The sequence below is a fragment of the Lonchura striata genome, chromosome 19, assembly GCF_046129695.1.
Source record: "Lonchura striata isolate bLonStr1 chromosome 19, bLonStr1.mat, whole genome shotgun sequence".
In the NCBI taxonomy this organism is placed as follows: Eukaryota; Metazoa; Chordata; class Aves; order Passeriformes; family Estrildidae; genus Lonchura; species Lonchura striata.
In genome coordinates this window covers 5,513,206-5,532,936 of record NC_134621.1, presented here as the reverse complement: position 1 = coordinate 5,532,936, position 19,731 = coordinate 5,513,206, and the positions used below count along the sequence as shown (strand labels likewise).

General features: G+C 50.4%; 2 protein-coding genes across 2 annotated transcripts; one reads left to right on the top strand and one right to left on the bottom strand.

Moving 5' to 3' along the window:
- Positions 1-1,958: 1,958 nt before the first annotated feature.
- Positions 1,959-11,228, bottom strand: USH1G (USH1 protein network component sans). Its single transcript, XM_021555553.2, has 2 exons — positions 10,764-11,228; positions 1,959-3,204 (listed from the first exon to the last, which is right to left on the bottom strand). The coding sequence occupies exons 1-2, from the start codon at positions 10,925-10,927 to the stop codon at positions 1,959-1,961; spliced, it is 1,410 nt and encodes a 469-aa protein (XP_021411228.1). The 5' UTR covers positions 10,928-11,228.
- Positions 11,229-13,906: 2,678 nt separating this feature from the next.
- OTOP2 (otopetrin 2) lies at positions 13,907-19,486 on the top strand. Its single transcript, XM_021555551.3, has 7 exons — positions 13,907-14,049; positions 14,654-15,082; positions 15,544-15,680; positions 16,286-16,344; positions 16,980-17,113; positions 17,563-18,449; positions 19,004-19,486. The coding sequence occupies exons 2-7, from the start codon at positions 14,686-14,688 to the stop codon at positions 19,172-19,174; spliced, it is 1,785 nt and encodes a 594-aa protein (XP_021411226.1). The 5' UTR covers positions 13,907-14,049; positions 14,654-14,685; the 3' UTR covers positions 19,175-19,486.
- Positions 19,487-19,731: the final 245 nt, after the last annotated feature.

Genomic DNA, 19,731 nt, shown 5'->3' with positions numbered 1-19,731 from the left:
GGCAAGCACAGACAGGGAGCAGCACAGCTGCTTCACACCAAACAAATCCCCATCTTCCAGCTAGCATAACCACAGCCTCTGCAGTTCCAAAGGGACTAAGTGTGGTCCAAATCCCAGCCTGGCCTGGGGTGAGCACACATAGGTAATTTCTTATCATTTTCATTCCTGAGATAAGTGGATAAGCAACACCAGTAATGTGTGCAGCATTTTTCTCATCTGGCAGTCTGCATCACAGCCTGAACAGGCACTTTGCCAACACCCCATGTCACAGGCTGCTGACTCTCCCTCGGTAGGATATGTCACTGCCCATCCTGCTGCTGCACCCCAGTAACTGCTGCAAGCCAGGAGCCATTCATAGATCACATGTAAAATGGCACAGTGGTGCTGGGAGTGCACTGGTCAGTGGGATGGGTCTGTGGAAACACCTGACACTGTGGTTCAGAGCTCTGCTCAGTCCTGGGAAATTGCTGGATTTCAGAGACAAGGTTCTTTGCACACAAACTGCTGACACAGCTCAGTGCCCTGGAGAGATGGGACAGAAACACTGCATTTGTGAAATAACGATTTGACCACTGGAAGGCAACTACCAACATGTTTGAAGCATCATCTTCATTCTTGATTTTGCCCTCAAGACAGCACAGACCAGACTCACAGGCCTGTTGGGCACCAGCTGGCCAAAGTTACAGCTGGCACATCTCAAACTGAGACCATGGCCATCAGAACTCCCTTCCAAAAACACAGCGCCAGACACGATGATGCTTCTCACCACATGAGAACCAGGAGAGAGAGCAGAATTCCCAAACCCTCTGCTCATCCAGCCCAAACCCCAAAACAACCACTTTCTCAGGGAAGAATAGCTTGTAATTATTTATTTTTTATCCGTTTGAAAATATCACGTTATCTCCTTCTGTTCATGGCTTGGTGTGGTCTCACAGCCTGTGACAGCAGCGTCCCAGCCATCTGTGCAGCTCACTCCTTCCTCCAGCGAGTGGCAGACCGTGGTGCCTGGAAGGTTGGCAGGTTGGACCTGCCTGGTCCAATCTCGGCTGTCATCCCTCCATGCCAGGAACCGCCCGGGAGCATCACACAGACAGGGAGCAGAGTGAGGGAGCAGTCCCGTGGGACTGGTGGGGATGGCTGTAGCTTTCAGCTGCCCCAGAAAGGGAGTCTCTGGCTTGTGTTTTCTGGCAATTTAGAACTGGGTTTGTTTCTCGAGAATTTAAAAAAAAAAAAAAAAAAAAAAAAAGATGCTGATGCTATCTGCAAAGGAAAAGAGAAAAATCTATCAGCACCATGAGGATCCAAGAACAAGCTGTTCTGAAAGGCTGTAAAAGCAGCACACAGGTATCTGAAGGTTGGGAAGCCCAAACAACACATTGAATTGGGTTGTCAGTGCATGTGGCCTTCCCTTCACCTCTCTGACAGGTACACAGTCCTTTAACCCTACCAAGCAAACCCTGGAAACACCATAAAACAGCAACAACTCCAACCCAGATATGCAACCTCCAGAGGCCTGAGTAAGATCTCAAGCATTTGGGGAAGGATTCCCAAGGCCACCTGGCACTGCCGTCAGCCTGCTCCCACCGGGAATTGCAGTTGATTTCCTAATGTCTTCAAAAGGTGAAGAGTCAAGACAAGCCTGAGTGTGGTTGGAAATCTCAGCTAGATGGACTGAGAGGCATCAGACCACAAAGCAGTCTGCATTCAAATGGGTAACGAAACAAAACAAGTGCTTAATGTCCTGCCCAGTTACATTAACGTTGTTGAGTAATGAACTAACGCTACTGCCACCTCTCCAAACTCTCAGCCTTTCCACACGAGCAGGAATTTGCCCACACACAGAAGTGCTGAGGTTATCTGAACTTTTACTCTTCCAAAGCAGGTTGAAAACAAGACCTTACATTATCCATATCTCCACCTGCTGAAGGGTTTAACCCCTTAGACACCCCATCTCCCACTTACAGTTCAGTGTCTACAATGACATCTGGCTTCTCCAGCGTTTGTCTTCTCCTCTGGATGGCATCCACAATCTTTTTCCTGGGGCCCAAAGGGATATTGATGCTCTTCAGGTCATTGTCTGAACACAGCATGAGGGCCTCCAAGTCAATCTTTTCCTTCTTCAGGATGGAGATGAATTCAAACATGTGCAGGGAAGCCAGAAAAGTTTCCAAGGGGCTTGTGTCTGGTTCATCATCATCATCTAAGCCCAGCTCCACCTCATCCCAGGGCAGCTCCTCCTCGTTCCTCTCCTGCAGGCTGTTGGCACTGCCAATGCTGTCGTTGAGACTTGGCGAGCGCTGCAGGCGGCTCCGCAGTCTGACGCCCATCCCGTCGGCGCTGTCCTCCCCCGGCGTGGCCCCGTCCTCCCGGCCGATCCCGAAGAGCCCGCTGCTCACGTAGTTGCGCCGGAACACCATGGTGCCCAGCCCGGGGCGGTTGAACAAGGAGTCGTGTCCAGAGTCAGTGCTGACCTCTGAGTGGGCCGAGTCCATGTGCAAACCTGGGTCGCTTATGGCACGGGAGACAGTGTCTTCCTCTGTGAGGAACATGTCTCGGATATTGCGGCGAGTCCACTCCTTGGGGCTGGCGTATGTGCCCTGCTTCACAAACATGACGTCGTTGCCCAGCTGCAGACCAGACAGGGACCGCACGCTTTTCCTGCCATCCTCGTAGATCTTGAATGTCCCATCCACCTGCTTCTTCTTCTCTAATTTCTTTTGTATTTTCGTCTTTCCCTTGGCTGTGCCATGGATGGTGGCTTGTGAGTATGGCAAGGAAGTCACCATAGACATGTGCTGGAACTTCTTGCTTAAGGTGCTGCTTGAGTAGCTGGAAAAGCTCATGGTATCCGAATTATCTGACATCTCCTTTCTGTACCGTTTCTCCATCCTTTCGTGGTGCTTCTTCTGCAGCTTCACGCAGTCCTTAATCCTCCGCTCCGCATCCCGAAAGGCCTTGTCCTTCAGTTTGCTCACCAGCTTGGGGTTGAGGTTGCTCTGCTTGGCAGCAATCGAGTCCAGGTACCGCACACACTCCATGTGCCCCTTCATGGCTGCCATGTCCAGTGGGGTGTGGTAGTCATTGTCCAGGCACCAGATGTTGGCCCCAAAGGAGATGAGGAAGGAGAGGCAGTTCAGGTGGCCATTGGCTGCTGCCAGGTGGAGGGGGGTGTTCCCCCAGATGTCACATTTGTCTGGATCACCCCTAGGCAGCAAGAAAATCAACTGTTTAGCATGCAGGGATTGATGACAGACTTCACTGAGATATTCCCAGCTGTGCAGAGGCAAATCAGCACCATGAAGTGTTGACTCCTTGAAATATCAAGCTATGCACCTATGGTTCTTGCAACTTAATTTTAAAGGGGTCTTCTGGAGGGGAGTACTACTGACATGGAATCACATGCCCCATTGTCTGTGGCAATGCGACTTGAATTTAGGTCTCAAGAAAAATGTGTTCCCACATCAAACTTCTTGAGACAGGCAAGCCACGTTCTGAATAGCCCAGAACTGAGATACAGGTCTAATTCCATCTCAGACCTTAAGCTTGTTATAAAATTTCAAATCTCAAATATCCCATTAAAATTCGAGTCAGATTCTGTCTACAGAACTTGGCTTCATTCAGACTCTGTGAGGGGGCATGCCAAAATGCCTCTCTCTATGCCACATCCTGGGCTGGACACCTTGGGATCTCACCATGAAACATCCATTCTCAGCAATGGTTCTGAAACCCCTCAGCTGCCATACCTCCCCACCCACATGATCCTTGGCACGTGGGGAAATCTGCAGCACAAAGAGGAATGTTGGCAGGAGAGAATAAGAGTGATTTTGCTGTCATTGGCCTCGGCATTGGGGTTTTGTGGGGGATTTTGCTGTACCACGCTTGGCCTTGATAGCATGGCTAGAAGCACTTTGGTATTAGCACATCCTGAGAATCCAGTTTCAGAGAAAGTGCAGATTAGGTTTCTGCACTCCTCAGGAGCTGGACACTGCCAGTAGCATCTCCATTCGCACCGTGCCAGCCCCGGCCCCAGCATGCTGCTGGTGGGACACAACCCCTTGCCCACATCTCCTGCCTCCTGTGCCAGGACGAACACAAACCTGGGATTCAAGGGAAGTCTGTCCTCCTGACATTCCTCTGTATTTGTGCTCAGGTGAAACGAGAGAGAGTTCACACCCCTGCTGGCACCGGCCCTCTCTCGAGCTGTGTGCTAATGATATGCAGCCAGCAGCAGTATCTGTCAACAGGGCGCTCTCCCTCCGTGCACATGGATATGGCAAAGCCTTTTATTAAGGCTGGGCAGCTCCACCACCCTCAGGAGCAATTCCTCGTGGGCAGCAGGGCTCTGGCAGAGCTCTGGCTCAGCACAGCTCCTGCTTGTTCCCACACCACCCTTTCAGTGAGCTCCAGAGGAAACCAGCACTGTTCCTCCATCACACAGACCCAGCTCCAAACCGTGGTGACACCAGGAGTGCAGAAAGCAAATCACAGAACACAGAGAGAGGAAAATGACCCATCAAGGTTCATCAGATCCAACTCCTTAAATGCATGCTTGAGACCCTCAGCAAAGGTTACTTTAATAAGGGTCTCAAGCATGCATTTAGGGTCTGTGATGACAAAAGCTGGGAGCAGCTGAGCCCAGAACCCTCTCCCAAATCCCATGTGCTCTGAGCTATGGCTTGTTTGACTTCAAAGAGTTCAAAAACTTCTCCAGGGAAAGAGCAGGAGATCACAGAAGCAGAGGGACTTCTTTGTCCTGCTGCTTTGTACCTTCATCACTTTGTGCTAATGCACAAATCCCAGAAACAGCCTCATCCAGCATATTCATCCCCACACAGGGACCCTGCAGCCTGCTTGGAACACTGCCCAAGGGGCAGCAGAGACAGAGAGGAACTGCCCCATCAGTGTAATGCCAAGGTCGCAGTCCTTAGGCTTTAGAAAAGCAATAAAGCCTGTCCAGATGTTAAGATGGAGATTATTTGCACCCAGAGTATGAACTTATTAATTTCACTCCCTGAAAGCTGCTATGAGTTGCACGCAGCTTTCTCTGTGGGAGCATGAACAGGAACTCCATCATAAACATATTTCCACTAAATTTACAGAAACATAATAAGTACAACCTTGATATCATTGGCAAATTCAGCAAGTTAATCAATAGGTTTGAAACTCTGTAAGGCAAAAAAACCCCGCGAACCCTTCAGGACTTCTGAACCAGACCCTTTGACATCTCTCATAGAAGGAGAAAAAGGTTTCAAAGATGGGTGATGAGGAGGGGGAAGGCAGGAGATCACAGGGTTGAGGAGCCATGAAGCCAAGAAAAGGAGAGAAGGGATCTGATAGTACTCTAGCAATGCCCAGTTTCCAGGAGCAGTATTTCCCCAGCCCTTGCTTCTACCCTCGTAGTGACATGTCCAGGCTGGGAAATGCATGGGGAGGATAAATATTTGATGAATTGCAAGAGAGGAATAAATTATTGATGGAGCTGGATTTAAAGAGCCAGTGAACCTGTTCCACATGGAACTGCTGGTGCTGGTGGAGGGCCTCCAGGGCATGAAGGGCTGTTGGTTTGTTTTGTGTGCTCTGAAAGGGCCCTTGTGTGCCTGGCATGTGTGGGCAGGTGAGCCAGGGCACCCCAAGGGTCCCAGTGTGTATGTGGACTCATGACATGGACAGTGACTGAGCAGTGGACTCCCTGGAAACAGTCTTGCTCCCAAAACCAAGTGTGTGGATGCTCAATCCCTCAAGTACCTTTTGGAGGCTATTCTCAGGTCTGTCTGTTTCAGAGGGCAGATGGCAAAGCCAGGAACGTCTTGGGGGTTTCATATGTGAAGATCTACTTTCCTCAGAGAGTGAGGGGAAAGAACATCAAAACCAGCTTTCCCTGGTCATTTCCACTGTCTATAAAAGAAGAGTATTAGGGCAAAATTAGATATCTCAGGCCCTCTGCCCTATAAATGGCTGCCGCAGGCACTAAAAATGCATCAGAAGGAAAGAAGAACGGTGACTTGCAAAGTAGAGACGTTTGATTCAACTCAGATAATAAACATGAGGCCCTCCCTCTGGCAGGTGTCTGTCTGAGCAAAACTTCACCTCCAGGGTGCTGCACATGAGGAGATGCTGACTGCAGGGTCCACTAAGTGGGAATATATTTTAATAACAGGTGTAAAGTGCAGCACTTCTCAGCTTCAAAGCATTTTTCAGCACTTAGTCAACTCCTGTAATAATAATTATTAAAACACTGTTAATTGGTCCCCTTAGGTGGACATGTGCATCTCTTGAGTCACTCTGTTTGCACCATGACATGCATGCTCACTCCCTTCCTGCTGGTTTTTCCCCTCTGCTTCTCCCATAGGATCCCAATTAGCCAGGGAATCCAGTGGCACTTACATATGTTGTCTGCATGTGTGAAGTTCCTCTGATAGCAAAGGGCTGGCTCACCCTTGGCTCATGGGTGTGTGTGAGGAATTGGACCCTCAGACCAGGAGCCAACTGGGTGCAGAGTGTCTCTGCTCCCATAAAATGGTTTTGGATAGAGGAAGAGTGAAAAAAAAAAAATTATGTCTTGAGGAACAATCCTCACCACCTTCAGCATAGTCAGTCAGGGCAATGACCCAAGCAAAGCCTAGAAAACAGCAGAAGAGATGAGGTTTTGGTCTCAGAGCAGAGCTTTGGGTCCTGTAGACCGAGTTTTCCCAGGTGGTGGTAGCCTGAGGATTCAATTGTCCTCCAGGTTCAAACCCCCAAAAATCCAGCAGAGATGCTGTAGATGAGGGTCATGCCAGGACTCTCTGCCTCTTGTCCCAGCAGAAAGCCAGGCTGGCAGTTCTTGTCCAGGTGAGTGTTCATGCTGGGGCAGTGCCCGGGGCCATGTCTCCTGCTTCAGCACCTCAACGTGCCCAGGGCTCACCCTCACTCCCAGCAGCCAGCTCAGGTGCCGGAAGCCACGAAGCTGCAACAGTGCCCCACCCTGCTCCTTCACCTTCCCGGCTGCTCATCACCCCGGGAAGGTCCCCACCAACACAGCCAGGCTGCTCCAGCTGCCACGTGGCCTCCAGCCCTGTGGCGTGCAGAGGATGCACATCACCTTCACGTGCCTTTGCTGCAACCTCCGCTGCAACCCTGCCCCGGCTGGGGTGATGCGATGCCCTCGAGCAGCCTGGCTGATGTCAGGAGCCACCCTCAGCTCCAAACCATGGTTGAGCCACTTGTACCCTCTGCCACTGACATCCAAAGTATCTGTGCCCCCTGGTTTTGTAAGAAGAGAAAATGAGGACCGGCTCTCCTGGGTGACAATGCTGAGTGAGGTCCTGCAGACACATCCTCACTTCTCCTGCTGGCCCTTCCAAGGAGGACTTGCAGACACATCCTCACTTCTCCTGCTCTCCCCTCCAAGGAGGACCTGCAGACACATCCTCACTTCTCCTGCTGGCCCCTCCAAGGAAGTCTGGGCTGATCCCAGCCAAGGCCCCCAGACCTGCCTATAACTGGAGCTGGACCAGTGCCTGCCACTGCCACAGCAGTGCCTAACGAGCCACACTGAAGAATTACTGTGTCTGAAAAGCTGCAATGCTAAATGCCAGCTTGCCTGCCTTTTCCCAGCCATCATGTTAATTGAGTTTGTTTTCCTCACTGGAGCCCGGCCAGGGGGAAGAAAAAGGCTTTTTGTGTGGCAAACAAGAAGGATGGGCCACTGCTCATCCCTGCATCCTAAACCCTCTCTCCATCTGTTGCAAAGGGTGCACAGAGGCACAGACACATCAGTAGCTGGTAAGGGGAGCACAATAAGCTTATTTTGTTACCCCTTCGGTGTGGGTTGGGGCAACAAGCTTCCTTCAAGGATCTACCAAAGGATTTCTTTCCCCCTCCCGATTCCAGCCCGACACACAATCTGCTGAACACATGTGGATGAGGCTCCTTCACTGATGACAGAGCCTGGATGTGTCCATCAGCCTGGCACGACCATTAGAGCCATGATTTTGGCCCCCAAAAGTCCTCTCCCACAGCCCTGCTTTCTCAGGGCTCCTCTGGCCACCCTCACTAGGGCATTTTATAGCACTCAATGTCCCATCTTGTTTGGGCACCAGTGGCACTGCCCAGCCCTGGCAAGGAGATTTTGGTGTTTCTTGCTGTCCCAGGACTCCCCATCATCCTCTGTGCTTTGACATCCCTATGCAAGCCAGATGGAGGCTCACCAGCCCCCTCAGACCCTGAAGATGCCTCCCACCCCATCCCTGCATGGAGCCAGCCCAGCCCCAAATCCTCCACTCCTCCAGATGCTGCTCCATGCCATAGCTCCACACTCCCATCTTGTAGTGCAGGGCTCTCTGAACCAAAGGAGGAATATTTTGGCAGCAGAGGCCAGAGAGCAATTTTCTGACATTTTGGGATGCTCAGGGGTCTTCCCTCTTACCTCACAGTGGTTATAGTGCAGGTGTAATAATAACATATATAACCCAGCATTAAGTTTCATCTCTGAACAAAGCTTAAATACTGTGGAACATCATCCTGGGCACTGGCAGAAAATTACAGGGTCTGTCCTCAGGCTCTCCTGGCTCTTGCACAATTCCACCTCTCTGGCACCTTTGTCCCCAGGCTGGGGCTTTCCTGCCTTAGGCAGACCCAAAACCAGCTCCAAGCAGCAGAGGTGCACCTGCCTCCATTTCAAGCACGTTGCTGGTCTCTCTGTGGCCCTGGGCAAGGATCTGACACATGGAGATGAATGTACAAATGCAAACACATCCTGCAGTCCCACAGCCACACATCTTGCTCCACCATCCATCATGTAAAGGGCACTGGGCTTTTGCCAGGCTATTTTCCTTGTCAGGAACAAATGTGTATTAGGTTGTTAATTAAACAGCAGCCAAGCTGCACTCGAACACAATTTGAGCCCACAAGGACCTTTTAATCCAATGTGAGTTCAAAAAAGCAGCCCTTGGGCTTTGTGCAGAGGCAGAAAGTCCTGGCTTGGATGGGGGTTGGCAGGGCAGGCAGTGGTGCTGCAGGGTGCCCTGTGAAGATGAGCAATATGAGGAGATACAGTGATATAAAGAGATTATAAAGTAAGTCCAAAAGGCTTTGCCTTTCTGAAGGGGCATTCATCCACCACTTGGGCCTTCCAGGTTGGCTTTTTGGTCATGAGAGTCTTTGGAACCATTTTTAACTTCAGACTCTCATCCCCTGAGCATTCCTCCCATGTCTCTCTGGCCCTGGCTAGCAATTCCTGTCCTGACAGGAGCTCTGGACAGGTTTTTGCTGAGCACAATCTTTCCTGGGGTACACAGAGCCCCACCCAGGGAAGCATCTCAGGGTTCTCAGCTCTCAGTCCATGTCAGGACACTCCACTCAGAGCACTGTTTTGCTCTTTCCCTTCCAGATCAGAAATAGTCTCTTCCTGAACACACTCCTACTGCACCAGGACTTCTCAAAGTACACAGCCACTCTGTACACAGCCTTCAGTTCAGGATCTGAAAGGAAATTATTTACAACGAAAGGACAACAATGGATGGAGGAGCTCTGCCTGTGAGCACAGCTGAGGTGCTCGCCTGAATGTTTTGCACAAGCAAACCAGAGTATCAGGAGATGGCAAGAGCCCAAGACAGGTGCAGTGGAGATGTGGCTGGTCAGGTACAAGAGCTGCTAACACAGCCCAAGGTGCACAAAAAATCCCTGCTTGGGAGCCCACCAAGCCCAGTGTGGAGAAGTAAAGCCCTTCCAAGGAGGTGTGATGTCCATCCAGGCTGCTGACCTCAGTCCCATCCCGCAATACTAGAAATACATAAATCAAAATCAGCACCACCAATCTCTCAACACAAGGCAGAAGCCACTCCAGCTTGGATGGCATTAAAAGGGGTGCTCAGAAGAGCTACTGGAGCAGAAAGAAGCACTGGGATGTGTCGTTAGGGGGTTAGTAAGAACTGGGGAGCTACAGACTGCCTCAGAGGGAGCTAGGAACAGCAGGTCATGCTTTAGCACAGACCTTGTGTGGTTCCCCCAACACCAAGGTGTAAATCCCTCCAGTCTGACAAATCCCCTTAATCCCACTCTCACCTCTCCACCATATCCATATTGAGGAAGCCAGAAACTCTTTAAGATTTGGCAGCCCAGGGTGAGGAACAGAGAGACAGATGAGTATGAAGCAGGCCCTGTGGGGGAGTCTGCTCCTGGAAAACCTGAATTTCCCAGGCTCCAAGTGTACAACAAGCTGCCCAGGGGTCACATATTGAGACCTTGCTTTGGGTAAAACAGACAAGTGCCACCCACTGCCAGCTGGCACTGCACACATCCCTCTGCAAGCACTCTTGGGACAGAGGGAGTAGAAATTTTCTCTGTCCCCTCACTTAAAGGGGCTTTTTTCATGTCAGCAATATAATGTGTTTATCTTTACAGGACCTGTAAAAGATCACAAAGCACTTGGAAAGGGAAACTCATCCTAACCAGGGTGCTGCAAGCAGGCTGGGGGCAGGAGCCCTTATAGGGTCAGCGGAGCTGGGAAAGCACAGAGCAGTTATCAGGAGTGTTGGATTAGATTCAAAGCACCACAAACAAAGAAAACTAACAGCAGGGAGGACAGGCATAGGGGTCTCACAGAGAGAAGCCATAATTTTCTGGCGCACAAGAATCAACAGCAGGGAGGACAGGCATAGGGATCTTATAGAGAGAAGCCATAATTTTATGGGGAACACTGACCTGCAAGCAGAGAGGGGGGAAGAAGGGGGTCCCAGCTACTCTGGCCCACAGACCAGCAGCGTGCCCTGGCCAACACTCACCCTCTGCTGACAATGAGGCGCAGGGCGTCCAGGTTGCCGTGGTAGGCGGCCCATAGGGTCGGGGTCATGCCATCCTCGTCTGGCGAGTTCAGGTCCTTCTTGGTGGCTTCCTTCAGCAGGTCCAGGTAGCCATCCCGGGCAGCTCGGTGGTACTGGTCATTCATGGTGCGAAGGGGTCCCCGGGCCAGCACATGGGTGCCCAGGGGGTCCGGAGCATGGGCACGGAGGTGGGGCAGGGGCAGCTGCCGCTCTGCCACGGCTCCGCTCTGTACCGGGACACCTGAGAAGTCCCGGCCGCGGAGGCAGGAGCCGTTCCAAGCCCAGCCAGGCAGGCTCCACAGCGCTTCCCCTGGGTCCTAAGCATCCTCCGGCCCCGGCGGCTCCTTGTAACACGCACCAGCTCCACGGCACATTAAAAGCTCTAATTAAGCAGCATCGCTCTGTTGGGCTCAGCAAGGGGTCACACAGCAGCAGTTCACCAGGTTTACGTGTCCCCAAAGCAGAGCAGGCTGTCAGGCAGGCTGCTGGGTTGTATCCTGCTCAATGTGCCTCTATTCCATAGCTACCCCATCTCAAGCAAGGGGCAGCAGTAGCCAGAGGAGGAAGAGTGGGTCAGAAGAGCACAAACCCCCACGGCCTCCACTCACAGCCCTGTCAGAGCGGGGACCTGGATGGATAATCCTGCTCTGTGCGGAGTTGGCTGAGAGCAGTTTTGGTGACTGATTTAAAAGTAATACCAGGGCTGTTCACAGCTCAGCTTTTCCTCACTAAAAAATCCCCCAAACATTTATTTATTTATTTATTTATATCTCTCCCTAGTGTCACTAGGAAGACAACAGCAGACCCAGCCACCATACCTATCCCCCATCTACCCTGCCTATACCCACAGAACTCTGCTTTCCAAGCAATTGCACAACGAACTGTGCAATGGGAATCTGATAAACCAAGGAAACTCATAAGAGCTGGAAATATTCCCTTTCTCACCTCTTCTCCCCCTCTGGAGACTTAAAAAAAAAAAAAAAAAAAAAAAAAAAAACAACAAACCAGACACTGTATGTAACTCGGTACTTCACTGCGATGTGCAGTGGGCGCAGTGTCTGGCCGCTGGTGTCTTTTATGCTGACACAGAATTCCCGGCTGTGTGAGACCCTCGGGGAGATGGGCAGCCCCAGGCGATGTCTCCAGCGCAGCATTCCCGGTTCCCGGGCACCCTCTGCTGTCGGGAGGATGGAGCCAAACCTGGATGTTGACCGAAGCACGAAGCTGTCCCAATACCTTACACCCAAGGGTGAATCGGTGAATTGTATCCCCTGGGACATGCTGACATGGATGAGGAATTTCCTGCTACTTTCTTGCTCATTTTACCTGGAATATATCCTGACTCTGGGAATGGAGATCTCCAGGGCGGGAGTCTGTGTGTGTCACCATGGCCCTGGGACAGGCACAGAGTATAGAGAGGGTAAAGACAGAGCCTGTAGATGGGTGAGAAATGGGAGGAGAGTGGACAGCTGGGGGAAGACAGCATCAGGGGTGTTTGGAGGCAATGAGCAGAGAGGAACTAAATGAGAAAAGCAGCTTATTTCTGTAAAGAAAAAAAAAAAAAAGATAGGAGGGTGGCCCTAAAACAGTGCCAGGTGCACCCACGCAAGCTGCAGTGATTAATCCCTGGGTGGCTGACACAGCGTCAGCGTCCCTGGAAGTGCATCAGAACCAGAGTCTGCTCCCTGCGGGGTTTGTTCACCTCAACAGGTTCATTTGCACCAGCTCAGCCGCCCTGGGCAAGCCCTGATGGGATGGAGTAGCCACTGAGGTTTTTCTTGCTGGAATCCTTGCAGGTGAAAAGCAGCACAATAACGTCTGCAATTCATTACCAACGTTATTTAATGTTTCTTGTATTGTTACTAATTAAATTTGTTGCTGCCAGGGAGACTGGGAGCATTGCCCGAGGCAGTAAACACTCTTTCCTCTATTACTGGCTGGGAAGGACAAAAGAGGCACGGTAAACCAGCACCTTTAGCCCGAGGGGCCTCTGAACCTCTGGTCTCTGTAAAATATCATTATCAGCTCGGATTTACTTCTGGGAAGCCTGGGCTTCCCCTGGGAAAGGCTGCAGACTGAGAAGAGACCAAGCACTCCCCACGAAAGGAATCCCTATCTCAGCAGAGGCCAGGCAGGGCAGACCTGGCGCAGCTGGTGGCAGCACGGGAGGGACACACGGGGCTCTCTCCCTGTGGATCCTGAGCTCTCCTTCCCCACCGCACACAATTCAGTTTGCTGTCCCTGCAGTGCGGCAAGAAGGACACAAGCGGGCAAGAATGGGACTGAGAAAACACACAGCAGATGTCCCCAGCTCTGTGCTTGCCATGAAGGGGGAAAGCAGCAGAGACATCTCCAAAAGAGGCATTTCAAGGACTGAAACTTGTCCCCATCCACGCAGAACTGCCGTGGAATTCCTATAGCTCCCCCACAAAAAATAGCTGGGTGAAAGGGACCTTGAGCAGAAACTGTCCCCTTACCAGACAAACGTTTAAATCATACCTGCCCTGGTTTCTGACATGGTTACTCCTTGGAAGGAGAGGAGTTAAAGTCCTGAGGTCCAGAGAAAGGTGATCCCACCCTGAAAAATCAAAGGCAGTGCGTCAGCAAAGGAGAAGACAAATTCTGGTCCCTAATTCCTGCCCTTCTCTAGTGCAAAACCTTCCTCGTTGATGACAACTTGGGTGGGAAAGGATTGAGTTACCCGTGGCACTGAACAGGCACAAATGCAAATTTCTTCCTTTTCCTCAAGAACCTCTGAGGCATGGAGTGGACTGATTTGAATAGCACAGGGTGGGGCACAGTGCTTATTGTGCTCCAGTAAGCAGAAAGCCAAGCACAAAATCATCGCCAAAGATAAGTTCATCACCTAAACCATCTTCTCTCAAGGAAGAGACCTCATGTATGCAGGGAGATGGATTTGGTGGGGTTGCCTTGTTCTGTGGTGACCATGACCCTGTGACCGAGCATTCCATGCCATGCTTAGCAGTGTTGTCAACCCATGCTCTTGCTAGATAAATAACCCTTATCTTCTCATCTCTTTCCAGCTTCACCAAAATCAGCTATTGCACAAAATGGGTCACATGAGTTTCTCTGAGAAACCCACGAAGCCCTGCTGTCAGCTTCAGATATGGTATAAATTACAGAGACGTTCCAACAGGTATAAATTCTTCAACTGACCAAGCTGCAGCAACAGGGAAACTTCTCAGCCTGGCACGAGCAGAGATTTGGATTCCAGGCAGCAAAACAGGTTGGTGGAATGGCTTTGTTTGGATGGTTAATTCACTTTTGTTTCAGGCTTTTTACTGACGATGAATGAAATGCCAAACTTGGCACAGGCAAGAGGCTTTAGAGAGTGTGACAACTCAGGTAGTTTACACCCTTCCTGCAGGAACTGCTACAAATTATGTGATAGTCCAAAAATTCCCAGGGGTTTCTTACTTTTTGGTGGCTTGTTCTTGTGCAAGGAAGTATAACCATTTCTCAGAATATTTAGTGTTTGACATTTGGAATTTAAATTATGGCTGTTTGCCCCAGGATATTTGATCCTGTGAGTGCTTTTTGGTGCTTTTCCAAGTCTTGCATCAGTAAACACATAAATGTTGTGTGACCAATTAGACACACTTCATTATGCTGACCTAGGATCTTCCTGAGCAAGAGCATCTTAAATAAAGAAAGCCGTCAGGGAACCAGGAAAGGAAAGTTTGAAAATGAGCTCACCCTTCTTGCACTCCCTGTCTCAGCTTTCCCTGTTCCTGTGATAAATCCTGTGCTCCTCATCACACATCCTGCTTTGGCCCAATCCTGGGCTGCTGCAAATGCACCTCTCACTCACGGGCCTCTCTTCCTAACAGCACTGACCCTCAGGCAGAGCCTTGGTTGAACCATGACCGAGGAGCCCGGACGGAAGGACAGCGAGCTCGGACACCCCCACTGCAGCATGGGCTGTGGACACAAGGACGACAAAGCCAGCCTGGCCTCAAGCCAGACAGCATCTTTCAGCCACCAGCCCCCCTCCACTCCTGCCTCCAAGGAAGTGTGGAAAAAGGGTGGCCGCATGTTCTCCATCCTGCTGGCCGTGCACTTGGCCCTGCTGGCCTGCACACTGGTGAGCAGCGGGGCTTTCGAGAAGATTGCCGTGCACGACTACGACGTCTTCTTCCTGCTGACAGTCATGATGCTGGTTGTCATCATCTGGATCATCTTCTACCTCGCCGGCACCTCCCGGTGCCCAGGTGCCATCCTTGGCAAGGACTCCCACGCCGGGCCCATCTGGCTGAGAGGTAGGTGCTGGGGCTGGAGGGGAGACACAGGATGGACACTTCATGGGAGCATCGGTTATTACAAGGGAAGCAGCAAAGATCTGGGCACAGCCTCTTCCTGCTGATGGACTGGGGCATGGCACCATGCCCTGCTTCAGGACAGCTCCTGGTCCCTGCACTGGGTTCACTTCCAGGTCTCCCTGAATCCACAAAGGCTCTTGGTGACCACCGGGGTCTTACACCAGGGTCTCTCAGGCTGCTTTTGCAAGAGCTGTTAGCCCCAGCATACCAGGCTGGTTGAAAATCACTTCCAGCCAAGATTACTGTATGATTTTGTTGCTGCCAAGATATTTTGGGTGCTGAGAGAGGAAAAACAGCAGCAGTAGCAAAGCCTCTTCATGACAACATCTCTTCTCCTTACTCTCATCCATCTGCATTGTGCACACAACTGTCCAACCACAGATATTTTTGTTCCCCAACAGGAGGCCTGATCCTATTTGCCATATTCAGCCTTGTCATGGATGTGTTCAAAATAGGATATTACTCGAGCTTCTACAGCTGCCTGTCTGCAATCAAAATCATCTACCCCATTGTGCAGGCAATATTTGTGGTTGTCCAGGTGAGATGGTTGTGCTCTGTCTTGGGGAGCAGTAGAAAGACACAAGCAGCAGTGGACGGAGCTCTGATCTCTTGGATTTAATTCAACTGCCCCCATAGCAAATGCAGTGGGTTAACTCAGCCCACATCTTCTTGCCCCGACCACAACAGCTTCCATCTGTGGCAATTCAACTCACTCTAAGTGATTTAAACTTGTTACCATCCCGTGACATTTTTGTCACAAACTCTGAACAGCCCCCAGCCAGCCAGGCCACCTTTCCCATGAAGAACAGAGGAGCAGAAGGACAGTCAAGGCAGGGGCTACCTTGCAATTTGAGGGCCCACACAGAGGACCTCCTGCTCTGGGACAATGCCAAGGAGGGAAGAGATCAGAGAGGGACAATTTAGACAGAACAAGGAGTGGCCATGGGCAGAGCAGTGCAGTGGGAGCAAAGAAAGAACATCCAGCAGAGGGCCAGTGTTACAAACCAGGCTGAACCCAGATGGACCCAAGCAAAAGAGGCTTCAGCTTGCTCTCTGTGCTGCAGGGAGATCCCCCCCTTCAGAGGGGTGTCCTTTGGTTTTTTGTTTTGCTGGAAATAACAACTCCTTTTTTTTTTCCTGCAGACATATTTCCTGTGGGTCTCTGCCAAAGACTGCATCCACGTGCACCTGAACGTTACCAGGTGAGCACTGATAGTCCTTGCAGACCTGGGCCCCCAAAAGCATTCTGTACTCTCTCACACAGCTAAGATGTAACCAGGGGATAATCCCTTAATGCTGTCCAAAATGAAACCTGCTTAATCTCCAGCTAAACTTAGATCCCAGCTCAAGCAGCTGTGGTTAATGACCTGTGCATCTATCAGGGTTGGGATTCAATTAAAGAATACAAGCATTACTCAAAGCAAATAGTATTAAATAAATAATTATCATTAAATAATGATTCATAGTTGACTTTTTTATCCCTGGGGAAGATAACTATGCAGTGGGCAAACCTCAGGCTAAAATAAGATTTTGTCCACTTTTGCAAGACTGGATCCAGAGACCAATTCAGATATTTTAATTTATTCACTATTGAGAAGCTCTTTCAAAAGCAACAATGGGAATCAAGCCTTGCTAATTCTCATGAACATGGATAAAAAAATAGGAAGAGAGTGAGGGCAGCAAAGAAAGGATCAAGATTTCTAGCCTGGGCCGTTGGAGTCCTTGCACCACTTCAGGCAGATTCCACAGTCCCTCTGAGCACACCTAAACTGTGGATGGGAGAAACATGGCCTAGAGCCACTGCTTTAATGTCACAAACCTTCTTCTCCTCCTGCAGATGTGGCTTGATGCTAACACTGACTACAAACCTGGCTGTGTGGATGTCAGCAGTGACAGATGAGTCTGTCCACAAGGCACATTCAAAGCTGAAGAAAAACATGACAGAGGAAATCTTCAGGTGGCTCCTGAAAGGTAATCTGCCTCTTTGCAAAGCTATCTGGTGCAGGGGGAGATCCCATCAGGTAGAAATTGTTCCCCAGCAAGTCAGATTTCATCCCTTTTCAGAAATCTGTTTAGAGCTGGAGGTGTCTTTGTCAGGGCTGGTTTTTTAAAAGCCAAGTATGGATGTTCATTTCCTACCCTCTGCCAGAAAGGAGTCAGAGAGGTGGAAGACTCTGTACAAATGGGTTGGGATTGAAGAAAGGAAGGAGAAAGAAAGATTTAACCTGGCAGCTAATGTTTTAAGGAAGAACCTGGGCACAAGAAAGCTGAGGGTGAAGTGTCCTTGTTTTCAAAGTGGTCACATATTCTTTTGTTCTTTGTTTGGATTTTTCACTGACCCCAGACATCCAGTTCTTCAGGGAGAAGTGTTGTCCCTTGTTTTAATACCATGGCATCTGTCTGATTTTGTCTTGTTTCAGTGGGAATGAGAAGCAGCTCAGAAGAATGCAATTGCAACAGCCAACTCTGCCAGATCTTCAAAAATGGCTACTTTTGGCTGTACCCCTTTAACATTGAGTACAGTCTTTTTGCCTCTGCCATGGTCTATGTCATGTGGAAGAACGTTGGACGCTTCATAGACCACCACTCCCACCACATTCAGCGCCTGAAGTTCAGGCTCTTCCGAAGGACCTTCTTTGTAGGCATCATGTTGGGCCTCATCATCCTCGTGAGTGGTTTGGGAGTCCTCATCCTGTACGAGGTGCAGGTAAATTCCAGAACTGAATCCAGCAAGAAGAGCCAAGCACTCACCATGTACTACATCTTCAACATTGTTTGTCTGAGCCTGATGTCTCTTGTCTGCATTGGTGGCTCTGTCATCTACCGGTTTGACAAGAGGGACATGGACCGGCACAAGAACCCCACCAGGACCCTGGACGTGGCCCTGCTGATGGGGGCAGCCTTGGGACAATATGCCATTTCCTACTACTCCATTGTGGCCATCGTGGCCAGCACGCCAAGGGACACTATCAGCGCGCTCAACCTCACCTACGCCCTCCTGATGATCGCCCAGCATACCTTCCAGAACGTCTTCATCATCGAGGGCCTCCACCGGCAGCCCCCCAAGGAGGACTACAAGCACGAGTCTCACCAGAAGGACCTCTACGGGCTCACCTTTGTAAACATCAACGCCGTGTCCCTGCGGGTGCCCGACACCGGCAGCGCCTTGGCCGCCGGCGTGGCGTCTGGCACGGAAGCCATGCACGCTTCTGACCTCGTGAGGTCCCTCCCTGCTCCCAAGAAGATGAACTGGAGGAGGAAGTTCTTGAGGGAGATCTCCATGTTCCTGCTGCTGAGCAATATCATAGTGAGTACATGCAGGGAGAAGAGTTTGTGGGGGAAGGAGAGGGCTGCAAGCACAAGGGAGAAGGGTCTGTGAAGGAAAGGGTGTGGCCTATGGAAAAACATAGTGCCTCTGCTGTACAGAAAGTACATTAGTTACACTTATAAATGCAGAATTCTGATTCCCTTGGCCCCTAAAAAAAGCCCAGTGGCTACTCTGAAGTTAAGACATTTCAGGCTACATCAACAGGCCTGTCACTTATCACCAGAATATATCAGATACAAGAGATGGATGCAAGAGAATAACCTGTTTCAGTATTTTTATTGTGTATTAATGGATGTGTGGGATAAATTACACTAATAAATTATGTTAAACCATTCCCTTCACCCCCCAAAGATGGGATATAAAGTGAAAAATATCTGGGGTGAAGTCTGGGTTTTCTTGAGACATGGTAACACATCTCTTCTCGAAACCATGGCCTAGGAGGTTGCTCCTTTCCTGGGAAGCTGTGACTGCTGGTCCCTGATGTACCACACACCTTTCTCACTGCACTGCTGTTCTCCCCTTTCCTCCCACAGCTCTGGATCATGCCAGCGTTTGGTGCCCGGCCCCAGTTTGACAACGACACAGAACTGAACTTCTATGGTGATTCCATGTGGCCGGCCATCGTGGACATTTGCCTGCCCTTTGGGATCTTCTACCGAATGCACGCTGTGGCCAGTTTGCTGGAGGTCTACATCATGTCCTAAAGAGCTCCCTTGCAAGGAAGATGGGATCCTCCTCAAGTAATCCATCTTCTTCCTACCCCAGGGCTGGGAAGCTGCCCAGATGTCCCCAGGGGTCTCCAGCACTGCCTGAATCACATTCTCTTGCAGTGTTGGGGCATTCATGAACTGTCAGTGAAGATGATCCAAACATAGTCCAGATTTTATTTTTGCTACTTGTGTGTGGATGTGCCTGTGTGTGTCTGAAGTTCTTAAAGCTTAAAAGAGAAGAGATTTTAAAAAAGGAAGTTATGTAGGGTGGGATCATGGTGATTACCCTTGGTTCATACAGAGACTCACCTTCCATGTAAAGCCTGTTTGCTCCATGCCACTGATGGACTCTCCAGAGTGTTCTCAGCACCCCTGGGCAGTCAGAGCCTCCCTGCACACAGAGAGCTGGAGAGTGCAAGGGGCTGATAAAGGCCTGGAAGGACAGAAAGGGAAACCACTTCACCTCCTCGTACGGCCAGTCGGAAATCACTCCCCTGCAGAGATGTGAAAAACAAACTGGTGACCACCAAAGGCTTTGGGAAACATTTTAA